The sequence below is a fragment of the Orcinus orca genome, chromosome 8 (genome assembly GCF_937001465.1).
Source record: "Orcinus orca chromosome 8, mOrcOrc1.1, whole genome shotgun sequence".
NCBI classification, from domain to species: Eukaryota; Metazoa; Chordata; class Mammalia; order Artiodactyla; family Delphinidae; genus Orcinus; species Orcinus orca.
This window is the reverse complement of record NC_064566.1, coordinates 22207646-22234552: the sequence shown is the minus strand read 5'-3', so window position 1 is coordinate 22234552 and position 26907 is coordinate 22207646. Positions and strand designations below refer to the sequence as shown.

Here is a 26907-nt window from a genome sequence, read left to right as displayed (position 1 = left end):
CTTGACTGTCTGGTAAATGATTATCTGCTCTGTCAGTCTCTGGGGACTTTTAACATGAGGTTATTTATATTTTTATAGATAAGGAAAGTTCTAAATTTGAAGGTGGGTATCTTTTAAACTCTCTAAACAATGACAGCTTGTAAAACTGGATTTTCCAAAAGTCTTTAAAAAGTCAGTAAAAACATAACCTCTCCTGTATTCTGGTAACCACAAGAATAAAATTAAAGGCATTGAAAGATTCTGAATTTGTGCTGTGTACAGCCTGTTGATTGTTTGCCTTTTAGTAAAGCTGAGATGTGTTAAGGCTAAATACTCAAAATACACCAATTTGAGAATTGCAAAGGAAGTTTAAAGGAATTTCTATTATCACCCTTAAAGCATCCACGAGAAGGCATTTACAGCAATATAAAACACAACCTGGCTGCTTCTGTTTGATATTTTGCCTGTAGAAGTAGATTACCTGAGAAGGCTTGAGAAAGAGATTGATATAGTATAGTGTTGGAATCTTGCTGGGATGCACTTCTGGAAGAGCAAAAGTGTTTGTAATTAAGTACACGTCCTACTGATAGTAAAATAATAGCCACCTTTGAATTTATCATTATTTATTATTTAGCAACTGAAAGCATAATATATTAAACTATGGGTTGCTGAAGCCTGGCAGTATTATAGGTAAATTTGCATACACTGTAACTGGTGCTTTTTCCTATATCTAATTTTCAGGTACAAATATCTTGAAACAGTTTCTTTCACTTTGGGTTGGCACATAGCTACACTTTTTATTTTCACTTGGACTTCTACAATACCATGTTTTATCTAGGGTTGTAATGCATCACGAATTCTCCTGATTGATCTTTGGGTAATATTAGTACCTTCAAAGTCAAAGGGGTCACAGTCAAAACACGTCTTCATGTAGACAAAGGACAGAGTACTAAGAGTGATCCATTATCATCATCATCATCATCATCGTCATCACAGCTAACATTTCTTGAGGCCCCATGTATATTCATCTAATCCTCATAGTAATCTTGGGAGGTTCTTGTAGCTTCGCAATTCCAGTTTAAAACCCTTGGGGTCAGATGTCTTTCAGAATTCAGAAGTTTTTGGAGTTTAGAAAGGTAATCAGGGCAAATGCCACGTATTACAGAAAATCTCCAGTGAGATCAGGAAAGCACCTCAAAAGCAAGCCCATTAGTATTTTTTCAGGGAAGCATATGAATAGTTATACTATTTAAACAGAATAAATAAAAGTCATAAACACTTTCATATTAATTCAGGTCAGGTCTTGCCACTAGGTGACTTTGGGTATCATCTTATGAATACATTTTTGTTTTATTATTTTTTTTCTGAGCTTTTTGGTAAATACCAAATAAAGTTAATAACAGACACCAGATTTTCACCCTTGTTTTGGAAAAATAGAAGAACATGGTGTCTATACAGTATCAGAGAACCCCTCCTTTTTATTATCCCCCATGAATTACACTGGGTGCTTAGGCTGTCATTATTCTTCTGCTTTGTGTAGATAGTCATTTTTTCTCAAAGCTGTGTAAGAATCATATTTCACACAGAATGAATGGAATTTAACAAGATGAAATATCACAACCAAAAACAAAGTTCAAACTCCGCAGGGATTGAGGCGTTGTGTCTTAGCTGACAAGCATTTAGTTAGCGAAGCAGTCAATGAATGAGCTGACCATGTGAAGCGGCACTAGCATGTGAACGTGATCTTCAGGTATAAAGCAGGAGTGTAACATTTGGAACGTGAGAGTTAGTCAAATCTCAGTGTCTCCAGACCATACCTGGAGTCTTGTCTTCATTTCTGGATGGCATATTTTAAAGGGATGCAGGTACTGTGAAATCTTTTCCAGGTAGATTGATCAAAAGGGTGAAAGGACCCAAAGCCATGTCATACAAGGTACAGATATAGTGATTGGGCAGGTTTAGTTGAGTCTTTTGCCAGCTTCTAGCAATATCTGACTATAGTACCTGCTCAAATGCATAAGTTTAGCTTAAGACTGATGGACTGCCAGCTCTATGCCACCTCCTGAGCTATGAAAAGACATGGACCCTGCCTTTCACGGGCTTTAAGTCTAACAGAGGACACAGAAATGTATACAACTATTTACAATACAATGTGATAAGTGGAACAGTAGACACCGCTTATAAAGAGGCAGCACAGAAATTATGATTTGCTCTTCCTGTGATGATGGGAGATGGGAAGCTGAAGCTTTCAAAGAGAAACTGAATTCTGAACTGGGTTTTGAAAAAGAAATGAATGAAATGAGAAGATTGAGAAAGGACAGTATAGGCTTGTTCAAATATTTGAAAGGATATCACAGATAAAAAGGATTGAAATTATTCAGTCCCATCCAGGGACTCAGGACCAGTTGGGGTAGGGTACAGGGAGACAGATTTAGGCTCAGTCTTAGAAGGAGGCTTTAATAGAGCTGTCCAAAGGCTTCTTTGGAACATTCAGAGTTCCCAGTGTCTGGATGTGTTAGAGCACAGACAAGTCAGCTGTTCGGCAGCAATAGTACAATAGTATGGAGGGGTATGTGTGTGTCATGCAATGGTTAGAGAAACATAGTGAAGTACTTAAGGGCATGGGTTCTAGGATCACACTTCTAGAACTGACACTTCTGCCTACTGGCTCTGTGATCTGAGCTAGAATTGTTATGAAGTGCTCGGAACAGCACCTGTTACCTAATACGTGCTCAAAAGGAACTAATAAATGTTAGCCACTATTGTTGTCATTGGAAGGGTGGTTGTTTGACATATTCTTTGAAGTTCACCTTACCTTGAAAGATTTTGGGTTTCTGATTGTGTAACTGTGGTGATATTCCTGTGAATTAAGAAGATGGAAATGAGGAACTGAAGCAAAAATAAAATTGTGATAGTTAACAGTTTAGCAGTTGAGATAGGAATAAAACTCTGGTCTCTTGAACTAGGGTTTATTGCTCTACTAACTGTCTTGACTTGTCCTTTTAGGGCCTTGGAATTCTTCTACCTACACATCTGGAGTATTTTTAGGAGAGGCTGGTACCGCACAACTCTCTGTAGCTCATGTTTTTCTTTGTCTTACAGAGAAAGTGGCTTCATGAATAGGAATGCCTGCCAGGTACCAGAACTGGAGGTGATGGATGAAGATCGGCACATTGAAGAAGTCTTGGACAAGTTTGTGAATTGTCACGAGCAAACATATGAAGAATTTCTGAGCACTTTCACTCATCTTTCAAAAGGTAAAATGGAGAAGTAAACTTTCTATAGCAGTTGAGACAATGAATTTTATTATAGTTTTATGTCTTTGCTGTCTTTTTCAGAAAGACTATTGAATGAGCATTCATTCATTCTATCTCTTTGATCAGGTGATTCTCATCAGGGCGTTTGCAACTGATGCATGTAAATAACATTTTTATCCAATCAAGAGTTGTATTATGGAGTCAGAGCCATTGAATTTGAGAACTAAAGAGGACTTGAGAAATCATTTAGTAGTAATCCCTTCGTTTTATTTTTGAAGAAACACAAGTGCAAAAAAGTGGAGGTTTTTAAAAGCATATTGAAAACATTGAAGAAATCTAGCATAGTGTAGGGTGTGGAGTTACACTACATACTTTTGGATTCTGCCATAGCCACTTTCTGCCTTGGGGGGAGGTCACTGAGTAAAGAGGGGATAATAATAGTACCTTAAAGGTTGATGAAGGTTATTTGAGATAATCCATGTAAAACTGTTAGCATAATGGCTAGCACATACATGCTTAATGAAGGCTAGGTATTAGTATTATTGTTGTTGTTGTTGTTGTTGTGATGATGATGATGCTATGTTTTCTGTAGAATGGAAACAACCTTTTAGACCGGAGTGATAACTAAAACCCTAAAGGCCAAACCCGTGCTGTGTGTTTCTTGTGATGTGTTTGGTTGCCTCATGCAGTATTGTTGTTTTATTGAGCCAACAGTTATAAGTTGGAAATTTTACATAAAGATCTTGATTTGCTTTTTTTTTTCTGATTAAGTGAGAAGGTCGGTTACCTCTTATTTCCCTGATGGCAATATCAGCTGGAGTTCAGGAGCCCTTGCCATGTGACCTCCCTCGTTTGACACACTCTCTGGCTCTCACACACTCGAAAAACCTGTGTATACCCTGCCTGCTTCCCTCACTTAAGTGGCTCCTGTAGGCATTGAGTTCTTGCTCTCAACCTTGGGATCGTGGGATCGTGGGATCGTGGGATCCACATTCGGGAGACTGTTGACTCAGCTCTTAAGCGGAGTCCAGTGTGCATCTGGTCATGACAGTCTCAGGATACCTGACTTCATGATTTGAAGTTATAGTTCATGTGTTCTTAAGAAATGTAAAAGAAGGGTAGTTATAATGAAGAAAAGGAAAAGTGATTCCAACCTGATTCTTTTATTGTGCCAGGTAGTGGGAATATCATTATCTATTTTGTTTACACTTAAGGGAAACAGAAAATTTAGGAAGTTCTTGTTAACTTGGGCTGTGAATGATCTATTTTGACATGATATGTGGATCAAATTAATCTTGATAATGGCCAAATCATCTTTTGGTCTATGCACATGGATTTAGGAAGATGCTTGCTTTCTCTGAGCCTAATGATTTAGTTCCATGTTTTCCAGAGCCAAACATGGCAGTATGAATGGCTGGGGTAGGGTGTGGAAGCAAGGGTAAAACTGGCAGAACTAATGCATTTCGGTGTGCCAGTGGCATTTTGATAATCCAGATTATTTCGGAAATTTATTTGTAAGGCGGACTTTATTTTTGTACTCTGAAAGACTAAGAACTCCTTGCAAGGACTTGGATATTCTAAGGAGGTTATGCTGTTTTTGTTTTTGGGATAAGGGGTCTAATTCTTTTTTCAATTTTCTGTATGCTCATTCCATGCCGAGAAAAACTGTTGCAGATGTGGTGACGTCATTTTGAGTTCAGTTTTAGGCCCCAAACTGAGCTGAAATAAATGATGACACAAGTCATATAAACTGCATCTCCAAGCACACTAGTTTTTTCCCTTTCAAAATGTCCCTAGGCGCCAGTCCACATTATAAACTAATGACCTGAAAAGATTCCTCCTACAACAAAGATTTGTGAGTGGAAAAATATGTCTTAAATCAGTAAGTGTCCTTTTTTCCCCCAGAAACATTTAAATACCTTCTGAAAAGCCAAATAGTACTTAGGGTCAAGCCTAAGAGTTGAATGATAGCCAGCAGAATTGATCAGTCAGTGTGTTCTGTCTGTTAGTTCTGTTTGACGGAAGACATGAAAGCTGCTTCTTCAAAGTTTTCTCCTTCTTTCCAGCCCTTCATTTGTCTTAGTGTATTTGGTTGTTTTGCTGATATGAAGTGGAATCTTTTCTGTGTTAAACTGGCTATCACCACATATACTTATGTACATTTCTTTAGTAAGTTTAGTATCTCAAGTACATTACCATTTCCACTGATTGTTCTATTTATTTTTATAATAGTTATATGCCAGAATGTTTATGGGATTCGTTTTCTTTCCAAGAGTGTTAAAGGGGTCAGTAATCCTATTAAAAATATTTCCCTGGAAAAAAACTATAGCCTTATTGAAGAAATTCACTTTACTGCTTCAGATGCTTGGAAAACAGTTGGAAACTGTTAATATTGTACCATAACTGTAACTGTAGTACATTTATGTTGACCATGTTTTGCAGTTTTTTGTTTCTTTTTTTCTTTTTTCCAGTACGCAGGCCTTTCACTGTTGTGGCCTCTCCCATTGCGGAGCACAGGCTCCGGACGCACAGGCTCAGCGGCCATGGCTCACGGGCCCAGCCGCTCCGCGGCATATGGGATCTTCCCTGACCGGGGCACGAACCCGTGTCCCCTGCATCGGCAGGTGGACTCTCAACCACTGCGTGCGCCACCAGGGAAGCCCTTGCAGTTTTTTTAAAAAGCAGCTCTGGTTTTAATAATCACAGTGCATAGTTGATGATGACTCCAGTGTTTGGTCAAAATGTTTAAAGAGACATATTACTTATTAGTTTTAAGCAGACATTTATAATTGAATTCTCAATTAGTGTCATCAGTTCAAGAAAGTAAGACCGAGTTTAAGATTTGTATTAGAAAATCAGCATGCAGATTTTGGTTTTGTTCATTATCAGTGAAGACATTATATTTTTGACATTATTGTGGATAATGATAAGAGGCTGACTTTCAATCTTTGGTATTTCAGTTTCTTTGTGAATATAATTAATTTATACTGGACTATTTGTCTAAAGGAAAAAATGCTTCTTCCTCCTTATCTGTTATGTTTCCATCTTTTTTTAGGTTACAAAAACACAGATATAAATAATTATACTTGATTTTCTGTTAATGCATTCATTCATTTATTCATTCAGTAATCCTCTGTGTCTTGTTATGATCTGAGTTTCTTGTTTTAGATGCTAAGGATTCAAAAACAATTAAGATATAGTTTGTGTTCTCAAGCACTCATAGTCTCACACACACACATACACACACGTACACATACACACACACCATTATTGTTATGATTTTGTGCTTCAGGTGAAATGATTAATTTCCATTAAGGTTGCCAGTTTTACCAACTTCAGCTTAAAATGCTTTGGAAATTGAAATGAATCTACTGTGATTTTATGATTAACTCTTAAATAGGACTTCGTATTTCATTCTTAAAATACCTAGGATCCAGATTCCCTAGAATCCAGATTTACCTGTTTCTATATTACCCCATAATAATAGCTTTTTACTCAACTGCCATATTTATCTACTTTAACCTATTTTCTTATGTCGAGATCAAAGATCTTGTTTCTGATTTTGATGTGTAATTTTGTTTCTTTTTTTCTTTACGCTGTTCTCATTTCACTTTCAATACTTCGTGCTTTTAGCATTTTATTGTTCTTTCAACATATATTTGAAAAGAAAATATCCTGTCATCTCAATCTCCCTTTCTCCCTTCACACTTGTTAATATTTGAATTAAATTCCCCCTTAGGTAGAACATTGTGTGTCTGAATGTTCTGGACAAATGGCTATGCCTGTGGCTTTATAATCTGGTGGTGGTCTAGTCTTTGATTGTCCCAAACTCTTAGTTTCAAAACCTCTGAATAGGTTTCAGTTTTTCTTAGGTTTTAATAATCTTAATACTCATGAGAGAGTTTGACCTTCTCTTATTGATAAGCAGCTGACATTTGTTAGGTACTAGGTATTATGCTTAGCACTTTACCTGGGTCATCTCAATCTTTGTAATTACCTAGTGAATTTCTTTTTTACATTTTTATTTTTATTATTCTTAACTTACAGATGAGGAAACCAAGGCTTAAGGTTAAGTAAATTGCTGTTATGGACTAAGTTGTGTCCCTTCAAAATTTATCTGTTGCAGCCCTAACCAGTAAGGCAACTGTATTTGGAGACAGAGCCTTTTAAGAGGTAATTAAGATTAAATGAGGTCATAAAGGTGGGGTCCTAATTCAGTATGACTGGTGTCCTCATAAGAAGAAACACCAGGGATGCCTGTCCACAGAGAAACCACCACAGGAGGACACAGTGAGAAGGCAGCCATTTGCAAGCTAAGGTGAGGGGCCTCAGGAGAAACCAGACCTGCCTACACCTTGATCTCAGACTTCTAGCCTCCAGAAGTGTGGGAAAATACATTTGTGTTGTTTCAGCCACCTAGTCTGTGTTATTTTGTTATGGCAGCCCTAACAGAATTGCCTAAGGTCATGTAACTAGTTAGTGATGACATTGGATTATGGGCCTAATCATCGTGGCTCCAGAGCCCGTACCCGGAACCACTTTGCTTTTCTGCCTTCCATACAGCATCGGGCAGTTCTCAAGGTCTGGGATTCACTGGCACGTGGATAATGTGAGCCATAGGAATGGATGTGCTACCCCAAAACACTTACACTCTGTACTTCTCCAGAGTGTAAGCTCCATGATGGCTGATTGCTTGGGGGTTTTGTTCACCATTATTATTCTAGTGTCTAAAGCAGTGTTTGGTAATGTAGAATAAATCAATGCTTAATAAATATTTGTTGAATAAATGAAACAAAAAGAAAATAAGAGAATGAAGGATGTCAGAAACACAGATAGGAGGGCCTCAGACCAAACCCTAAAGAACATACACATTTAATGGCTAGGCACAGTAAGAAGAGCCCACCAAAGAATGCCCCGATGTCATGATGCCCCGAGTTTGGATTTGATATGCTAGCTAACTGCGAACCATAGTAGAATTTCAACACACACACACACACACACGCACACTGCAAGTGATTTTGAAAAATAGAGGCAAAAAAGGAGAGAAGCAACTAGAGTCAGGGAGACTAGCTTAGCTAGGAGGCTGAGCAGAAATGCATATATGGTTGCAACAGACTCCACTAGGGCCATGGAGGAGGAAATGGAAAGGAGATAGGGCCGATGCAAGTGAGAGTGACAGTACTTGGTAACAGGTGACTGACAGAGGATTAGGGAAAAGAAACCAAGATGAGTCACAAGTGTTTTACCTGGAGATCCTGAGGCCCACTGAGGCCAAGTGACTTGTTCAAAGTTCTCATTTCAGGAGCCTTTTATTTTTTCCCTTACTGAGTGTATGTTCTGTCAAGAGCTCAGGATCTTGGGCTGGGACTTGGTTTATACTTCTGGACTGATACATTTTGAGTTGTCAGTTCAGCCAAAGGAATATCACCACTCACACTTGACAACTTCTGAAAAATGTAATTAAAAATGAAACTGGTGACAGCACATAAAACAGCATGTTTCCGAAGTTGACATATCATTTTGGTCCCCAAAGCTATTTTGAATTTGAACATTAGAAATGCATCTTTAAACTTCCAAAGAGGGACAAAGAGTCTTTTCCCCATCTGAAGAATGAATTTAAAATCTGCTGTAGAAAAATACCGCAGAGAAAAATAGAGAAAGCAGCTGGCCCTCTTACCAATTTCAGAGCAGAAAAGGAATTTCAGTAGAGCATAAAAACAGCTTTCTCTCGTAAAGAAAACACAACAACAAAAAATAATCCTCGCTGTGCAGCCTTTTGCAGTTGTTTTCTGTCTAGTATTAGATAGAGACCAGCGGGCTTAGCATTGTTTTGACACCCTTGCGACTGGCAGATTGCCTGCCAGCGGAAGTTGGAAATGAACTGACCAGCTTTATGCTTCCAGGTGGCACTTAAGCCACATTTTCTGTGCTGTTGTTATCAGTCATTTAATTCCCTACTGAATATTGAGCGGTGTTTTTAGTTCACTGGCCATTTGCAGTGTCTTTCTGTTTCCTTTTTTACGTTAGCCACATTAAGAAAAAAAGGCAACTTGGGAAGCACTTTTGCAAATATGAGTTTAACAGTAAAGTGCATTATTGAAAATAGCAAGTACAGCAAGTAGCAGTAAACTTGCTTTAACTTAAGATATAGACCACTGGGATGTTAAATTCAAGAGAAATTTGTAGAAGGCATCATATGAGGACTTGGTAATAAAAGCAACTAGGCAATTAAAAAAAAAACCCACCTAATTAACCTGGTATCCCAGGGGAGAGAATAAGGAAGCAGTTGATTGATTGATTGATTTTTTGGGGGGGGGTATTGTTGAAAAGACTAAAAGGAGAAGAAAAAAAGCTCATGGTTTTATATTGATCATACATTTAGTAGCTATCTGTATGTTACTTATTTATCACAGAATAACATCAAATATCACATAGAACACTGAAGGAGAAAAAAGTATTGGATGAAGTGAACTACTTTATAGCAGAGTCCTTTGGAAGAAGCATTATCAGCTGTTTAACCTTTTCTTTCTCTTTGGGGGACCAAACTGTCCCCCAGACTGTCATTAAGCAATTTTCATTTGTTTCTCTATTTCTTTTGTCATCACTGAATTACTTCTCTTCGGGAACAAATTGACAAATTATGAAACACAGAAAACTGCTGGCTCAGTTGCAGAAGGAAATTTCCCCCTCTCAAATTATGATGGATTTTGAGCTGATCAAGCCATTTTGTTTTAGAGATATTACCATAAATCTTCAGCCGCAGTTGTTACAATTCATATTAATTTTACACATGAATATTTGGTCCATAGATAGTCATTTGTCTTCTCTGCTGTAGTTTAGGTGTAATTGGATAAGGAAAGAAAATGTATTTAAGTATTTACAACATTTTGAATTACAATCATTACATTTATTTTCGGCAGTGTTTTTAACACATATTTTCTTGCAATAAATATCTTTTCTAGTGTGTTTTCTCAGTAAAACACACATAAGATATTATGTGAAGTTTTACATTTGACTTATATCCAAATAAATGAATCATTTTATTTCTCTCTTTATAACTTTTCAATACACACACATATACATATATAGTATATTTTATATGTACATATAAATTAGGTGAACTTTCTTAGGCAAATGGAATTTTGAACTTTTCCAAAACACAAGCAAAGAATTACTGGTAGCCAAAGAACTTTTAAGATGGTTACTATCAACCTTTAAGTAGCCAATTTAAACAATATTAAGTGCATGCACATTTGTTTCATATGCATTTTTCTTTAATTTTTACTTATTGTTGTCAATATGTTGTTATACTTGATGGAAAAGAGTAAATTACTGGACTTGAAACTGAGGTGGTCATAAGATTGTGTCCTTTGATTCAGTGAATGGGTACATAGTCACATCTGGATGGTTTTAGCAAAATGTTCTTTCAGCCATAGAACAATAATATTTTCTTTGAAACGGTCAGCTAAACACAAAGGGATACAAACAGGAAACTTTATTTTAACCGAACTCATGTCTTCCTTATATGAAAATCCAACCACAATCAGTCTAGTATGAGATTTTTTTGTGTCTTTTTTTCCTTCCTATTTGGATTCATTCCAGGTGGGATAGATTGAAGTGAACACTAGTTAGCTTACTCTTTTTGCAGCCCATTGCTCCCTTAGCACAGTGAGGAACGATTGTACCATTTTCATGTTCTTTCCGGACTTAGCCTGCCTTTGTATTAGTTTTTGTAGCGTGTGAATCCCTGATTAGAAAAAAGGGATTGTGAATCAAGTACCATTTTCTCTTTTTTTTCCACCTTCTCCAAATTAGGCTTTGTGTGACTTATAGCCAGTCATCTAATTTCGGCGTATTGGGCTTAGTCCCTAATTGTAGTGTCAATCCAGTTCTTGCTAATGTTGAGGTCATTTCTGTATTGACTGTATTCCTGCTATAATTCAGGCATTGAGCTAGAATCTGGGAATACAAGATGAATGAGACAGAAATATGTTGTTCTTATTTATTTCTGTGTGCTGGGTGTTCCAAATGCTCTAGATGTGTGAAGGCACAATAGCAATCTATATGTCTGTAGACTACGTACAGTTACAGGTTGACTGCTCAGGCAATGCATAAAACAGTATCTAGAATATTGCCTTTGGTTTTCGAGTCTCAATTTTAGATTGAATAAACACTTAATACGAGTTGAGAAAAGAGCAATAAGAATACTTAGAACAGCGGATTTAAAGACTTTTTCTTTTTTTTTTACTTCAGGGTTTTTTTATATTCAAGGGATGTCTTGGAGCACTCTGAAAAAAACGAGGGAGTGTGAAAGACATGTATAATTTAAGTCTGTTCTTGCATTGCTCTCATATGCCAATGTACGAGTCCTATATTATTACAGATTTATATAGAAGAGGTTATTCTACCTCATAAAGTTTGAAAACTTCTAGGAAGCATTTATTTATAAAGGAGACAGAAGAAAATTACTCCAGCTTTCTCCAACCTATATGAATAAAAGAGGTTGTCTTGAGTAGATGCATCTTTGTGTAGGCAGGCAGAAGGGCATGATCTCAAGGTGAAGGGAAATTTCTTAGGTTGGAGGAATTTAGTTTTATGAAGAATTGAGTATATTGCCCTTATATTTCTTATTTTGTTGTGGGCAGGACCAGTGTAATGGAAAGGATGCTTTTCTAATGTAGGATTCAGAAGACCTGGTCCAGGCATTTATTAACTCTTTGAGACTGCTGTCCTGCCACTTACTCTCTCTGAATCTATAAATCAGGGATAATTCTGTCTGCTTGGTGTCTCATGGTTATGGAGAGAATCAGATGAAATATACATGAAGATACTTGATAAGTTTTAAAGATTTACTCAAGTGTTATGACAATGGGGACTAATTATTATTTAAAAGAGGAACATCAAGGTTAAATATTAAAGAAATCTTGGTTATACAATATAAAAAATGTAAAATACTGTCTACAGTATTTTATATTTTAATAAAATTTTATATATTTCAGTATAGTTTTCCACACCTCTTCATTGAAGTAGTTAAAACCAATTATGTGTAGTATGTATTGTGTAGTATCTATGTATAGTGTGTATTGTATAGTGTAACACTATACAATGCAGGGAATAATCCTACACTGGCCTCTGGTGGATGGACTAAATAATATGTCTACACATAACCTTCAGGCAAAGGTATTTATGTGCTTTGACAAAGATGAGGTATCAGAACTTCTTTTTAATTCTAAATTTTTAGATTCTGCTCCACAGAATCTTTACTTGGGACTCTTACCTTAAGTGTATGTAAAGATCACCTGGGAGATGCTTATTAAAATGCAGCTTCCTGGGGATCAATCCCCCAATTCTGAATTACTAATTCTAGTGTGCAGCTCAGGAAGTTTGACTTTCAGACCAGCTTTGAGAAACACCCTAAATGAGATTAAGGAGGGGCGAGGGAAGATGGATGAATTCATCAAAATTCTGTGCTTTTGGGCTTCCCTGGTGGCGCAGTGGTTGAGAGTCCGCCTGCCAATGCAGGGGACACGGGTTCGTGCCCCGGTCCGGGAAGATCCCACATGCCGCGGAGCGGCTGGGCCCGTGAGCCATGGCCGCTGAGCCTGCGCGTCCGGAGCCTGTGCTCCGCAACAGGAGAGGCCACAACAGTGAGAGGCCCGCTTACGGCAAAAAAAAAAAAAAAAAAAAAAATTCTGTGCTTTTGTATATATAGTATTTCTCTAGGAATAAGTTCCATAGCTTTCATGAAATTGTCCACACTGTTCACCCAAAGTGTAAGAACAATTATTTTACTTTAAATATAACTTTAGTTTAATGTCATCTTTTTATATTATTTAAAAAAGATACTTTGACAGTGAAAAAGCATGACATGTTACAGGAATGATTTTTTAATTGAAATATAGTTGATTTACAATGTTGTGTTAATTTCTGGTATACAGCAGAGTGACTCAGTTATACACATATATACGTTCTTTTTATATTCTTTTCCATTATGGTTTATCCCAGGATACTGAGTATAGTTCCCTGTGCTATACAGTAGGACCTTGTTGTTTATCCATTCTATATATAGTAGTTTGCATCTACTAACTCCAAACTCCCAGTCCATCCCTCTCCCACCCCACTCCCCCTTGGCAACCACAAGTCTGTTCTCTATGTCTGTGAGTCTGTTTCTGTTTCGTAGATAGGTTCATTTGTGCCATATTTTAGATTGCACGTGTAAGTGGTATCATATGGTATTTGTCTTTTTCTTTCTGACTTACTTCGCTTAGTATGATAATCTCTAGTTTCAAAAAATATGGAACGTTTCACCCATTTGTGTGACATGTTTGTGCAGGGGCCATGCTAAACTTCTCTGTATTGTTCCAATTTTAGTATCTGTGTTACCAAAGCAAAGCACTGCAGGAATGGTTTTACTTTGATCTTTCTAATCTCTGATACAGAGGCTAGGATATAATAGCTTACAGAATTTTAGGGTGGGCTTTGGTTCAGCATATATTCTGTACCAAGTCTGAAGGATTATAGTGCATGTGTCTGCAGGCCAAAGTTACCCAATCACAGGGAAATCTGTCTACTTCTACTGTTGCCAGAAGAGTATCTGAGTATTTTGCCATTAGCGAGTACACAGGCAAGAGACTTGGGAGACCACCTGGGCTATGAAGGCATCTTGTTGCACGTACTTCTAGGAGATGCCCCTCCGATAATTTTGTGCTTTTGGTAACTTTTCTGCTCTGTATTTCATACATGAGGGTACTTTGTAATTTTAAAAAATGTACTCAAGTGTAAAATTTTATGATTGGGGTAACTATGATTTAAAAGAGGGACCTCAAAGTTAAATATTAAAGGAAACATGAATCCAAAATATTAAAAAATGTAAGTGTAAAATATCATATATGTATATGTATATTTTTCTTTGGTATTTCTAGGAAAGACTTCTTAAGGAGGAAGGAGATGCATGTATGTGTTCTCCCTGGATTGAGGGTTTGAAGAAAATGCTTTTCACCTCTACAAATGAATGTTTATTTTTTTGTTCATGGTAGGAAAATTAGAAAATACAGAGAGGCACCAAAACACATGCGTATACAGATATACAGCAAAACAAAAAACATACTCTTTCTGCAGCAGTAAAATTTTTAACTACTCTGTGGTCATTCAGAATGAAGATTACATTTCTCATTCTCCCTTGCAGTTGGGTATAGTCATTTGACTAAGTATGTGCCAGTAAGAAGTGAGGGGAACTGATATGTGTAACTTCTGGGTCAAATCCTTGAGAAATGTGCCCTGGACTCTTTTAATTCCATTTCCCCTGGCAGGAACTAGGCAGTCATTAGAGCAACTCTTTAGACCCAAAGGTAGAAGCCATGTGCTGAGGATGGCAGAGCACCCCACCAGCCTGGATTCCTGGGTCATCTCATGGAACAGAGCCTGTCTACCTGCCCTAAACTGTTACATGAGAAATAAAATACTTATTTCAGCTGCTCTATTTTGATACCTCCTTGATATAGTAGCTTAAACCACGCCTTCACTAGTAACAGAGGGAAATAGACGTCCAGGCTTCTTTCTCTTTCTTCATACTCTTGCTTAGAGCAAGGGTGTGGTGGTGCTTCATGCTGGATTATGTGGAGAAGGGTCGTGTCTTAGGAACGGCAGAGCAGAAAGATAGGAGGAGCCTGGGTTCTAGGATGACTTTGTGGAGCAGAGCAACCATGTTAGCCCTGAATTATCTACACCTGTACTATTGCATGAGTGAGAAATAGACTTCCATCTTGTTTAACTGATTGTTACTTTGGGTATCTGTTTCATGTAGGCAAACCTATATCTAATTAATAAAGCCATAATCCCGTGTCTTAGAGATAAACCATGAGTGTATTATATATCCTTCCTGAATTTTTCTGTTGATTAATTTGTATATATGTATACAATTATTAGTTAAGAATATAGACTTGTTGACAACCAGGATTTGAACCTAAGCTCTGCTATTTCCAAATTAGGTGGTCTTAGGAAAGTTATTTAATATCTCTGAGCTTCAGTTTTATTATCTATAAAATGATGTAATAGGCTCTACCTCATAGGCTGATTCTTAGAATTAAATAATTATCTATAAAACACACATACACATAGATGTTTGTTTATATTAATAGTACCTGAATTATAGTAAGGGCTCAACCTAATAGTTTCTTTCATTTATATATTCAGCAAATTTATTATAATTATTTTGTAACAGTGTGATCATACTATATACTCTTTTTGTAACTTGCTTTTTCATATAACATTATGTTATAAACATCTTTCCATGTCAATAAATTTGGTTATTTAACAGTATTTTTCATGACTGCATTGTATGTAATCGTATGGATAGGCCATTATTTATTTAGCCATCCTTTTTGTTGAACACAAGTTATTTCAAATTTTTTGCTTCTATAAATGATGTTATATTGCACATCCTCATTCATACAGTTAATGCTCGTTGAACACCTAGTATGTGCGAAGTGCTGTTCACATAAGTGAACAAAACAGACAAAGATCATTATCTTCAGGGAATTTGCATCCTGTAAGGGGGAGATAGACAACAAACAATAAACACAACAAATAAGAAAAATATCTGTGTTAGAAAATAGTAATTTCTCTGGGAAAGAAAAATAATACAGAGCAGCGTATGGAGGATCATGAGTGCTGGTAGCAGGGGTGTAAGGTTGCAATTTTATGTAGGGTGATTTGGTTAGGCCTCCGTGGGAAGGTAAACTCTGAGTGAGGACTGGAAGGAAGAGAGGGAGTTAAGCCTGCAGAGACTTGAGGGAAAAGCATTTGAGGCCAAGGGAACAACTAGTGCAGAGGCCTAGTGACAGCAGTGCCCGGCCTGGTTGGGGAATAACGAGGAGGCCAGAGTGACCAGAGTGGCCTGAGCAGGGGTGAGAGGAGGAGAAGCTGAGGTCGGGGGGTGTGGAGGTGGGGGTGGGGGATGAGGTATGGATAGCCTCGTAGGTCCTTGTAATGACTTTGGCTGTATTAGTAGTAGTATTAATTTTTGGTAGCTACATTTTTGCACCCTTCTTATTTGTGGCCTTTGGATAAATTTTTACACATGGAAATGCTCGTTCAAAGATATGAAAAAATGTAAGGCCTTGATTAAGTAAAAATTTTCAGGGGAATAGATCAGACATTTTTGGCTTTGTAGTGAAATCTTTGCCCACATATTTAATTATTTTTTTGGATATTCTTAGACATGGAAATGCTGGCTGAAAGATAAGCAGAATGTTATGCCTTTGAGTGAGTTACAGTTTTAAGGGGATAGATTCTGTTTCTCATAGGCAGAAGTCATGTCCTTTAACCTTCCCAATTCCTAGTCTTCCAGCCTAGCGTGGTGCTAAGCACACAGTGAGCTCACTGGGTGGAGTGTAGTGTGTCAGTCTACCTTTCAGTCTTAATCATTACATGTCCTTGGGAATGGGGAAACAACATTTTCCCTTTCAGGAATTGTGAGTAAGTTTCTGATGGAGAGGTCCCTATTCTCCTTAGGCTTACATTTTAGTGGGAAGAGACAGAGCACGGACAATTAAGAAATGTAATTGCAGATGATTTCAGATACATTTGGAGAAGAAGACAGGATCATGTTTCTAAGGCTGTGACCATATGAGACAATAAGATGATCAGAGTTGTAGCTTCAATTACTATATGCATTTTTCCCCTTGCTGGGGTGTGAAGGGAAGCTGGAACTCTGTGGTTGGCCTTTGTGTTGATTTCAGCATGTCGTGGCACCGCGTGGAATTGGATTAGTGATGGTGGTCTTTGGATCCAACTCAGTATTAGAATCAAGGGGGTACCAAATGTGGAAACAATCCAAATGTCCATTAACTGGTGAATGGAAAAACAAAATGTGGTCTATCCAGATAATGGAATAGTTTTTGATGATAAAAAGGAGTGAAATACTGACACATACTACAACATGGATGACCCTCAAAGATGTCATTCTAAGTAGAGAAGTCAGGTAAAAAGACCATGTATCATATGATTGTATTTATATGGAATGTCTAGGAAAGGCATATCTTTAGCTATAAAAAGTAGATTAGTGGCTGCCTGTGTTTGGCAGTAGGAATGGGGAGTGGCTACAGATGAGTACCTGGGACTTTTTGGGGTGATGGAAATGATCTAAAAATGTAATTGTGGTGATGGTTGGACAACTCTATATATTTATTAAAAATTATTGAATTGTACACTTAAGTGAATTCTATAAATACACCTCACTAAAGCTATGGAGAGGTGGAGCTACTATTCACGGATACCTAGATCCTTACCTGAGTGCTTCACTGGGTGAGCATATGGCCTCGTGACTCTGGGTTTGGCTGAAGAACTAGGAGGATGCTGCTTGTCATAAATATTTCCTATTCAGAAAATAAACCATTTGTGCATAGCCTTGAAATTTTTAAGTAGATAAGGACAGTGATACAAAAAGAAACAAGATCCTACTTTGTGTAGACAGTGTCACCCTGTTAGGCTTTCTGGGAGCTCAGGGAAGCTGTGCTCAAATACGCTGCATCTGCTCCCACGCTGGACCAGCTCCCTTCTGTGGCCTTGACTAAAGCAGTTGGGAAGGTGAGTTTATATTATGGGATGATATGTGTGGCCTCTTTGCACCAACGTGTAATCCATTTGACAGGTTGCAAGCATGCTGTAATGTCTACTGCCACCATCACAGAGATTGTTTAGTTGTTGTTGTTGTTTTTAAGTTATCTGGGGCATGCCAAATTAAACTAAAATAATAATACAGATTGCCATGGGAAGATAAGGTGTACATTCTGAGATATCTAGAGGGAGGAAACATAACCGCTTGGAGGTAGTGTCTTCATTTCTGTTCTAGAAACACAAAAAGAACCCACATTGTGAGCTGTTTTCTCATTTCTTAAATCCATCGCTGAGGCTCCCTTTACTTCTCACCTGGATTGCCACAGTAGCGCCATACTTTCTAGTATGAAAGTATCTGAACCACTCTGCCGCCTTCCATCCATTTCATCTTAGAGCACAGCTCTAGTTATGACTCCCAAGGGCCTTGGTATAGTACAGAGTTTTTGTCAAGCCCTGCAAATAACGGCCCTCCCATGCATCGCAGAATATGTGCTCCTGCCTTCCTGGAATACATGGTGGTTCTTCCTCAGGCCCCATGTGTTCCCACCTGGGGAGCTTTGTTTGTGCAGTTTTCCCTTTGTGGGATACCTCCTCACAGGGCTCACCTGCTGAAATTGTAGCCGTCTTTCAAAGCCCGGCTCAGACTCCCCATTCCTATATGAAGCCTTCTGTGATTCTCCCAAACCAATTGCGATTTCACCCTTCTCTAACTCTGTGTTCCCTTATATCCTCTGCGTTAGTTGTGTTCTATTTGGGTGGTTTGCATACCTGGCTAAACTTCTTAGTTTGTAGACTCCATAAGGGCAGGGACTGGGTCTTACTCATCTTGGGTCACTTTGCACATAGTTGATGCCCATGATACAACCTGTGGGTTGAATAAGTTGCATAACTCAACTACCACTCAGCTTTTCTCCCTGAAAATAAACTTACAGCAACTTTACACTATCCTCACTTCTTTTTTTCTCTCTGTTACATGCCTAACGCTGGACATTTCAAAATGTCAACTTACTGCTATTGTGTGCCTCATCTTAGACTTTTGACACACTTTTTTTTTTTTCTGAGCTAGGGTTGTGCATTTGTGTCTTGGCAGCTGGAGAGCTATGTCTATGAATAATGAGTCAATTATCATCCAGCCTCGGGGAAAGTACAATTATTCCTGACTGGCCAGGCTAAGGTATTCCTCTCCTCCCTGTGCCCTTTCCAGTGGAGAACATGAAACAGTTGGAATTCAGACCACTGCAAAGGGAATTTAGACAAAACATTTGTCTGCTGAATTTAGCTTCTTTGGACTTATTCTGATTTATGATTGATTGGTTTTTAAATTGCTTATTTAATCCTAAGGACTGTCGCTCCAGGGGAGGCCATATACCAAGGAGTATGTGATCAAGAAGCAGTGGAGTGAAGTAGTTTGGCTGGGCAAATGAAGAGCAAGTTTTGTCCAGAGCAACATTGCTTTAGGCTAGGAGTATGATATGAAAATCACCCCCCTGACTTTCAAAGGACCCAGTCTTGTTATAAGCATGATTGTTTATCCCCTATGCTCTGGGCAGGAGGTTTTTGGCAACTACCCAGTGTTGCACAGAATTTCCCCCCCATTAATGTTTCTTTCCTACTTAACAACATATTCAGTATCTCTTCACAACTGAGAACATACTCTTGATTTGTATTTCTGTTGACCATGGTGCAGAAGAACGGACACTCAGGTGTTGCTGGGAGAATTAGGTCATGAATTCTGATGTTGGTTGTGTTGATCTGTAAGAACTTTCCTGTAAAGTGTAAACTTTCTTCTAAGCTCATGGACACTAGTCTGGCCTTTGAATGGATGAATTTGAATTTTTAAAAAGTTTCTTTCAAAACCGAGTTCTCTGAAACTGACCGCTTTCATCTGGAAGATGTACAATCAATTTACGATTGGTGTTTAATTTATCGAGGCGTCCATAGTTTCAACCTTTTGCAGGAGTGTAACCTTTTTCTTTGGCCTGAAATTAGACATTGTAGGTGTAGTTGGTGACCTTGTAAGGGAGATCTGTTGGAAGCTTGTCTGTTTGGTATCAAAAGAAAATTGAAATTCCATTGCTTCAGAATAACGAAACCTTTAGCAAAAAACCTTTGTTTCATGTGTATTGAAGTTTTGACTCAGAAATGCCCAAAGAAACACTCTTTCAGGTCTCAGTAACCGACTTGTTCTCTGAAATATTGCTGTTAGATTTCCAAAGTGTGTTATGTCTGGCACTTATTTCAAAGCAAGGAACATTAGGGATAAGATGAAAAGGTAGAAAAGGACTCTGATGAGAAGCAGAAACAGAAGAAGATGAAACGCACGCTTGGGTGGCATGTTTGGATGGCCACCAGGATAACTCTGGGAAGCAGCATCTGGCACTCTAATCAGGCTTTAGGCCACTTCGGATTCTGGGCTGTGCCAACATCTGCCATTTTGTCATTATCATATTGAGAAAGAACTTCTTTCCTATCTTCTGCTGCCAAGAGATTTTTTTTTTTTTTTTGCTGTTTTTTTAAAAAATGATAAAAGCATTTGTAAGAAGCACTTCGGGGCCTTTGGAGTGAAATAGTACTTTCTCTTGTGAAACTGCTTTCAAGGTTTAGAAAGGAGTCTTAAACTGTAGGTTCAGTCAGAGAGGGAACAAGTTCTTTTCTGAATCTTTCCATATTTTAAAAATGAAAGCTTTATGTTTATGAAAGGACGAAGTTTTGAAAGAGTAAACAAGAAGTTGTGTTAGATCTGAGACCTCAACCATCGCTCCACATCAGCATCAGAAGCTGGGACTTCATTACATTTTGCTCTTTATTTTGAAGGAGTTTCATCTGGTTATTTGTCAAATAACCTGGTGTTTTATTGGAAATGGCAGAGGAGCACACTGAGTGATGATAAGAACAAACAGAACTTGTCCTTACGGAACATCTGTTCTTCCCAGACATCACTGTGGTTTTCAAGTATGTAAAGCAATAGATTATTACAGTAGTGTTGTGCTGAGTACACGGCATTTTCTCAGGAAATACTAGGTTTAGGTTGTGCTAAACTTAAAGGATAAGCAAGGAGAACTGAAACTATTCCGCGTCTTATTAGAACAGGACACTGAGGAATGGCAGGGAGCCACTGGTTGCCTCTAACTTTGATGAAGTTTGAAGGACCCTTTCATTCCTCCTCACTCCTGTTTCCAAGCATCTCCATGCCTGTCTTGCTCCACGCTGCTGCCACTGCTTGTCTCTGCCCTAGGACTGATGATTTTACAGCCATAATTGTGGCTGTAAAAGAGGAAGAAGTCAGGGAGGGTAAACCTAAGACCATTTTGTCCTAACTTCTGTGGCCTGGCATCGTGCTGGTTACTCCAGCAGTGTTCCTGTAACCCTCCCATCACCTTCCTTAATCAGCCCCTCAGCCCCTCCACCCCCAGCAGCCAAGGTGAGTGCTTCATATCAGAGTTTGCAGGGATTTGTTGGGGCACAAGGAAGGGGTCACCCGTCCCAGTAGTAGCTAATTAGGAGTCGTGGGTGCTGGTGCAGGAGGCAGTAGAGAGAGCTGGCCTGAGCTGGTGGTGTTTGCTAATAAATCCCTTTGAAAGAAAAAGCGGTGCATTTAAATATTTGTGTTTTCCCTCTCTGGCTTACTGAGCTAATGCTGTATTATAGGCTAGGCTACCTTATCTCTTCTCCCCAACAGTATTTCTGTGTTAATGTCCTATAGATATCCCTACAAGTCTTTTTTTTTTTTAAATAAATTTATTTGTTTATTTGTCTGTGTTGGGTCTTCGTTGCTGCGCGCGGGCTTTCTCTAGTTGCGACGCGCAGGCTTCTCACTGCAGTGGCTTCTCTTGTCGCGGGGCACAGGCTCTAGGCGCGTGAGCTTCAGTAGTTGTGGCTCGCAGGCTCTAGGGCGCAGGCTCAGTAGATGTGGCGCACGGGCTTAGTTGCTGTGCAGCGTGTGGGATCTTCGTGGACCAGGGCCTGAACCCGTGCCTCCTGCTTTGGCAGGCGGATTCTTAGCCACTGTGCCACCAGGGAAGTCCCCCTACAAGTCTCAATTCTACCAATGATGAGGTATTCAAAAGCAAACACAGGATTCTGGCGGCCTTGCACCAGGCCGAGATCATTAGAACAACAAGAATCTTTACTGATTTTGAAGCCATGCAACCAGTGGCTCAAGAGAAACATGCCACTTTGGTGGGTTAGGCTGTTTTGTAACCCCTTCAGTTAGATACCTGACCAGGTTGTTCACAAATAAACCCATGTCTCCAGAATCCTTCCATGGTGGAGTATTGTAAGGGGATGGAACAGGGTGCCCTAATCTGACAGTAGCTTGATTTCTGCCACTTGGCCTCTTTTGAATCCCTTATTCACTCTTCTAGTGATCCTTGAAGTAGATTCCTGTGTTTTGCTATTGTCATTTGAAGCAAGGGAGTTCTAGTTTTAGTGTGTGCCATGCTCCCTGGGTTCTTGTATTGTTGTAAACTTTTCTTCTTTGTCTCCTTTCTGGGCTTTTAAAATTTCTTTTTTTTTTTCTGCTTTATTCTTCTGTTCTCTAAGAACCCTTTCCCTTCATTTACTGTACTATTCTAAGTTGCACAGCAGTGAGTGCTGGATTAGGAAGGCCTGGGTTCACATCCCCACTCTGCTACTTACCAGCTGTGTAACTTTGAACAAATTATTTAATCTCTCTGTAGGCCTTGGTTTCTTCACCTGTAAAATGGGGATACTAACAGTACCTACCTCTAGGCTTGTTGTGAGGCTTAAATGAGATTTATGAGATGCATAATAAAAGACAGTCTGACCCTCAAGTAAATGTTAACTCTTATTTATTTTAATATTGCTGCTAATATTAAAAATAATTTTATGGCTTAAACCACTGCCCCAGTGTAATCGACTACCAGCTCTTTACCTATCGCTGTGATCTCTCTCCCACATTTTAGCCTACATTTGCAGCTGCCTCTGGGACATTTCCCTCACAGTTTCCACTGGCACCTCAAATGCAGCATGGACAAAAGTTAATTCATTCTCTCTCATCTGAATTTGTCCCCCACATTTCTGTTAATGGCATCATGTTATAATTTTCTCTTAATTTAGGATGAATCTTAGACTCTTTCCTTATCCTAAGGACATAATCATGAATATGCAAAGATTTAACACAAACGTATTCATTGTTTATAGTTTTAAATAGTTGAGAATAGGAATTGGTTAAATAAACTATGTTAAATATATACGGTGGAATTCTCTATAATCAATAAAATTATGCAGAATATGCAATAGTATGAAAAAATATTGCTCTCAAGTTGACTTATAATATGGTGTGTACAGTACAATTCCATTTGACTTTTAGAAGTTTATGGGTGAATAGATAAAAGATGAGAAAAATAGCCACTGAAAAAATTTTGTTGCAGCTTTTCTGTCTTGTAGGATTATGAGTGATATTCTAATTTTAATCTTTTTCTTTTACAAATTTTCTAAAATCATCCATACATTGCCTCCATATTTTTTTTAAAAACTCTCAAATTTAGAAAAAAATGAGATCGGTAATGTCCAAGAGTCTTGCAAATACTTTATTGACCTCTTAACAATGGCTGAGAACAGTGCTGGATACAAACTTATAAATGTTTGTTGAATAGTGAATGAAATAGTGTTATCTTTCTATGCATTTTTAGAAATAACTTTATAGGTTAAGAGTGTTTAATGCTTCAAGCATTCAGTTTGTAGATTTTTTTGAAAAGTATTTTTTTTGTTTGTTTGGAAGAAAGATTCTCAATAAACACAAAATAAACTAGACTGGATGTGGTGGGTGTTTTCTAATATTATGTAATTTATCATTTCAGATAATGTGACCAAAAGAGGAGCCTTTGGAACCAATTCTTCAGAAAACAATTTTCCTTCAGTAAAATTTACTCAGAGAAATGAACCAGATGATCACCATCTTAGCAATAAAGCCATCTTTCTTTGTACTTCGTCACAGTGTTCAGAAGAGGAACAGGTAATACCATAGCACATTTACAGAAACAGAGAAAAAAATTTTTTTCATGAATTAAAAAAAAAGAAAGAGACCATAATAAGAAACATCGGACAACTATTGGATCAGTAACTCAGACTCCTAATTTTAGAAGGAGTGCCTTTGGGATACTTTACTGAAAATCATCATTACATTTCATGATTTCAACAGCCAACTTTTATGATAGTAACTTAATTATCCCCAATTTTTGTTAAAAACCTCTTAAGGATCTGCCATCTACAGATTTTTCTTGAAATTATTTCTATATTTTAGCTTGTCCTCTGGGACAAGAGTTCCTTTTTGTAATTCTCTGTGTAAATGAGAGTTTCTTTTACCTGTCCTGGATTCATGTCCTTCAGACTTAAAGTAGAATATGTTATCTTGGTTCTTCCGAGATTTGGTCAATAAATAAATCTTAGATGCTCTCTTCCTAATCTTCAAGACTTCATAGACTATATTCACATTCTCTTTAGCTATGGTTTTTAACTATCGAGGAATCCTAGTGGAAGCTGTTCTATTTTTTAAGCCATTTGAGTTTCTACTTTCTATCTCATCGTGTATTCCCTGTGATATTGTGGACAGAATTGTATATGAGATTATGGTTTTATGCAAGGGAGAAAAATCTCCATGTTAGAAGTGTGTTTATATACAGCGAAGGACTATAATTCTTTAATTCTATAACTTATTTCCAGTGAGGTGATTATGGGACAAGAACTTTTCTTTCTAGAGGATTCACTGTCTACTGGCCATCATTGGCAATTGGAATTACATTTTCGATTGAGTCTTTAACTAGTGTGTGAGAGGCAAAGAATTGTTCCACGGTGTTTTCCTAGTAACTTGAAAATGTTGTATTAGCATTCTCTGATTTGTCCTTCAGAGGCTCATTGGGGTGGGATGGGACAGGGGCTGGGGTAATGAGGTGCGGAGTGTTCATATTTTACATATGAAAAAATTGGGGTTAAATAATTTACCCTAGGTTACACTGTAGATGAGTCTAGAAGACAGAAGTAGAAGTCAGACCTCCTGGAACCTATTCTCTGATGGCTGCTATGACTTAGTGAATCTGCTGTCACTAAGGTGTCATGGTTTGTCACGCATAGCTAATTAACAGAAAGCGGAAAGGGAATTTTAGTGCCTGAAGGGCTACAACATCAGCTCCTTTATTTTCACTTGTTTCATCTTCCCATCAATATGTCCTCAATGTTATTTGTTTGTTTGTTTGTTTTTCCAGATAGTGATGGATGAAGGCCAAAAAGTTGGCAGTTCCTTTCAGGGTGATCTGAATCGGGCAGGAAAGGTGAAGGTAAGGCATGATTCGATTTTATTCCATGGCCAAAACCCAGAAAGAGCATAAAAACCTCACAGGACTCATTTGCTGTCTGTCATACAAATTTGGAGAATTCAGCAGATTTTGTCTATATGCTTTAAAAAAAAAAGTGGTGTTTGATTATCTTAAACTGTCCTTGGTGGCCTGGGTTCTGGATCTTTTTTCCTCAAAGCTTTACAAATGGAAGGGGTGCTTCAATAGAGAAACGTGACGCTCGTCCTGACAGTATAACAGATTCTCAAGTTTTAGTACTGAAACCATCATATGGAAGATAAATTTTTGCTGTCCCTTGGAAGTCAAAAAATAACTGTAGTTATGTACTTCCAAGTATGGAAGCTACAAGCCATGGTCTGGCAGGTAGAGAGTGGGGAAGAAAGACCCAGGCTGTGTTTTGAATTCCAATGATGAGATCTAAATTTATAATTTTATGGTATTTTGTTATGTACATGTTTTAGGTCATAAGCATAAAAGGCATTTTGACATCATGCCTTTACTAGATCTGCCTTCGGGTGCCAGTGGTGAAATCATTTGTTTATTCACACTCTTTGATATTCACCTGAGATGAATTGGTTCATGTCTGAAGTGCTACCATTTTGTTAATCTAAAATGTCTCATTGTCAGCTTGCAGTGGAAAGCAACATTGAAATGCTGCTACTGTCTGTAAAGGTCATTTGCTCTGCTTTTTACCTTTGAAGTAATTTTCAGTTTTATTTGCTCAAAAGAGAGAACACTTGATTTTTTGCTCTGTTCACCTCTCTTGTGATTACCTGGGGCAGGATGATTTTGTCTTGAATGAACCTTCTCCCCTGCTTTCTTTAGTTTCTACTCTCTCTTTGGAGTTTAAAGCACACTGTTGTGAGAATAGCCAGACCCACCACCATCATTTGCTTGAGGAGCAAAAGCAATAAAACAAAACCAAAAAATAGAAACATTGTTTCAGACTGTCTTGATGGTGGTATATATTCTGGGGTAGAATCAGGAACAAAAACTTTTCAAAAACTTCCCAGACTGTTTTTTCCTTTCAGTATAGAGATCTTACTGTGGTGCCTGTGAAATCCCGGCCAACTTCCAGATTTAGTGCTTCTTTCAGATGTCTCTGGGAAAGCACAGTGAACACAAAGATCTCTATCTGGGACTCAAAAGTTAATGAGAAAAGGAGATTCATTTGCTCACTTGAGTGTTGTGGAAGTGGATTCACTGATTCTTAATTGCATATTTTTCTCTAGGTCTAATTTGCATAAAGATGATGTTAATCCTTTTCTAGGTAGACAACTTCCTTGATTTAGAAGATTTGGACTTGGATGAAGAGATTAAGCCCCAAATGAGTAAGAGTATGCTTTCTGTTTCCTTTGTACCACTGCTTGACCTTTTTCTCTACAAATAAGACTTTAGACAGCTTTTCTTTTCTTTCTTTCTTTTTTTTGGGGGGCAATCCTTACCTCTGCTTTCCCTGAGATAGGAAAAACTGGAGTCCTGCAGTCTCTATTTTGATAATAAAGATTTCAGCTGAAAGGTCATACAAAACTTGTTGAAGGTTGTAATGTCTTTGGTCTTAAATGAAGGAAAGGTGTTCTTCCTCCCACCCCCCACCCCCATTTACCATGTGATTGATTTTTGGATAATTGTCTCAGAGTCATTTAAGTCAAACCCTTATTTCTTAGAAGCACCATGTTGTAAATTGAGATTATTTTTGAGTGCTACTTAAAATATCAGTTGATCATAAAAATTATGAGAAT

At 38.1% G+C, this 26907-nt stretch overlaps 1 protein-coding gene and 1 non-coding gene across 7 annotated transcripts in view; one reads left to right on the top strand and one right to left on the bottom strand.

Annotated features, from left to right (window-relative positions):
• IFTAP (intraflagellar transport associated protein) overlaps positions 1 to 26907 on the top strand; it is a 75069-nt gene that overhangs the window by 13647 nt on the left and 34515 nt on the right. For all 6 annotated transcript variants that reach the window (XM_049713052.1, XM_049713047.1, XM_049713049.1 and 3 more), the window contains 4 exons: positions 3082 to 3236; positions 23675 to 23829; positions 25076 to 25147; positions 26436 to 26496. In XM_049713052.1, coding sequence (XP_049569009.1) covers positions 3095 to 3236; positions 23675 to 23829; positions 25076 to 25147; positions 26436 to 26496 — 430 coding nt within the window. In that variant the 5' untranslated portion in view covers positions 3082 to 3094. The remainder of the gene's footprint in view (positions 1 to 3081; positions 3237 to 23674; positions 23830 to 25075; positions 25148 to 26435; positions 26497 to 26907) is intronic.
• Positions 13525 to 13632, bottom strand: LOC117199029 (U6 spliceosomal RNA). Its single transcript, XR_004480216.1, has one exon. It is a non-coding gene; the product is annotated as a U6 spliceosomal RNA (small nuclear RNA).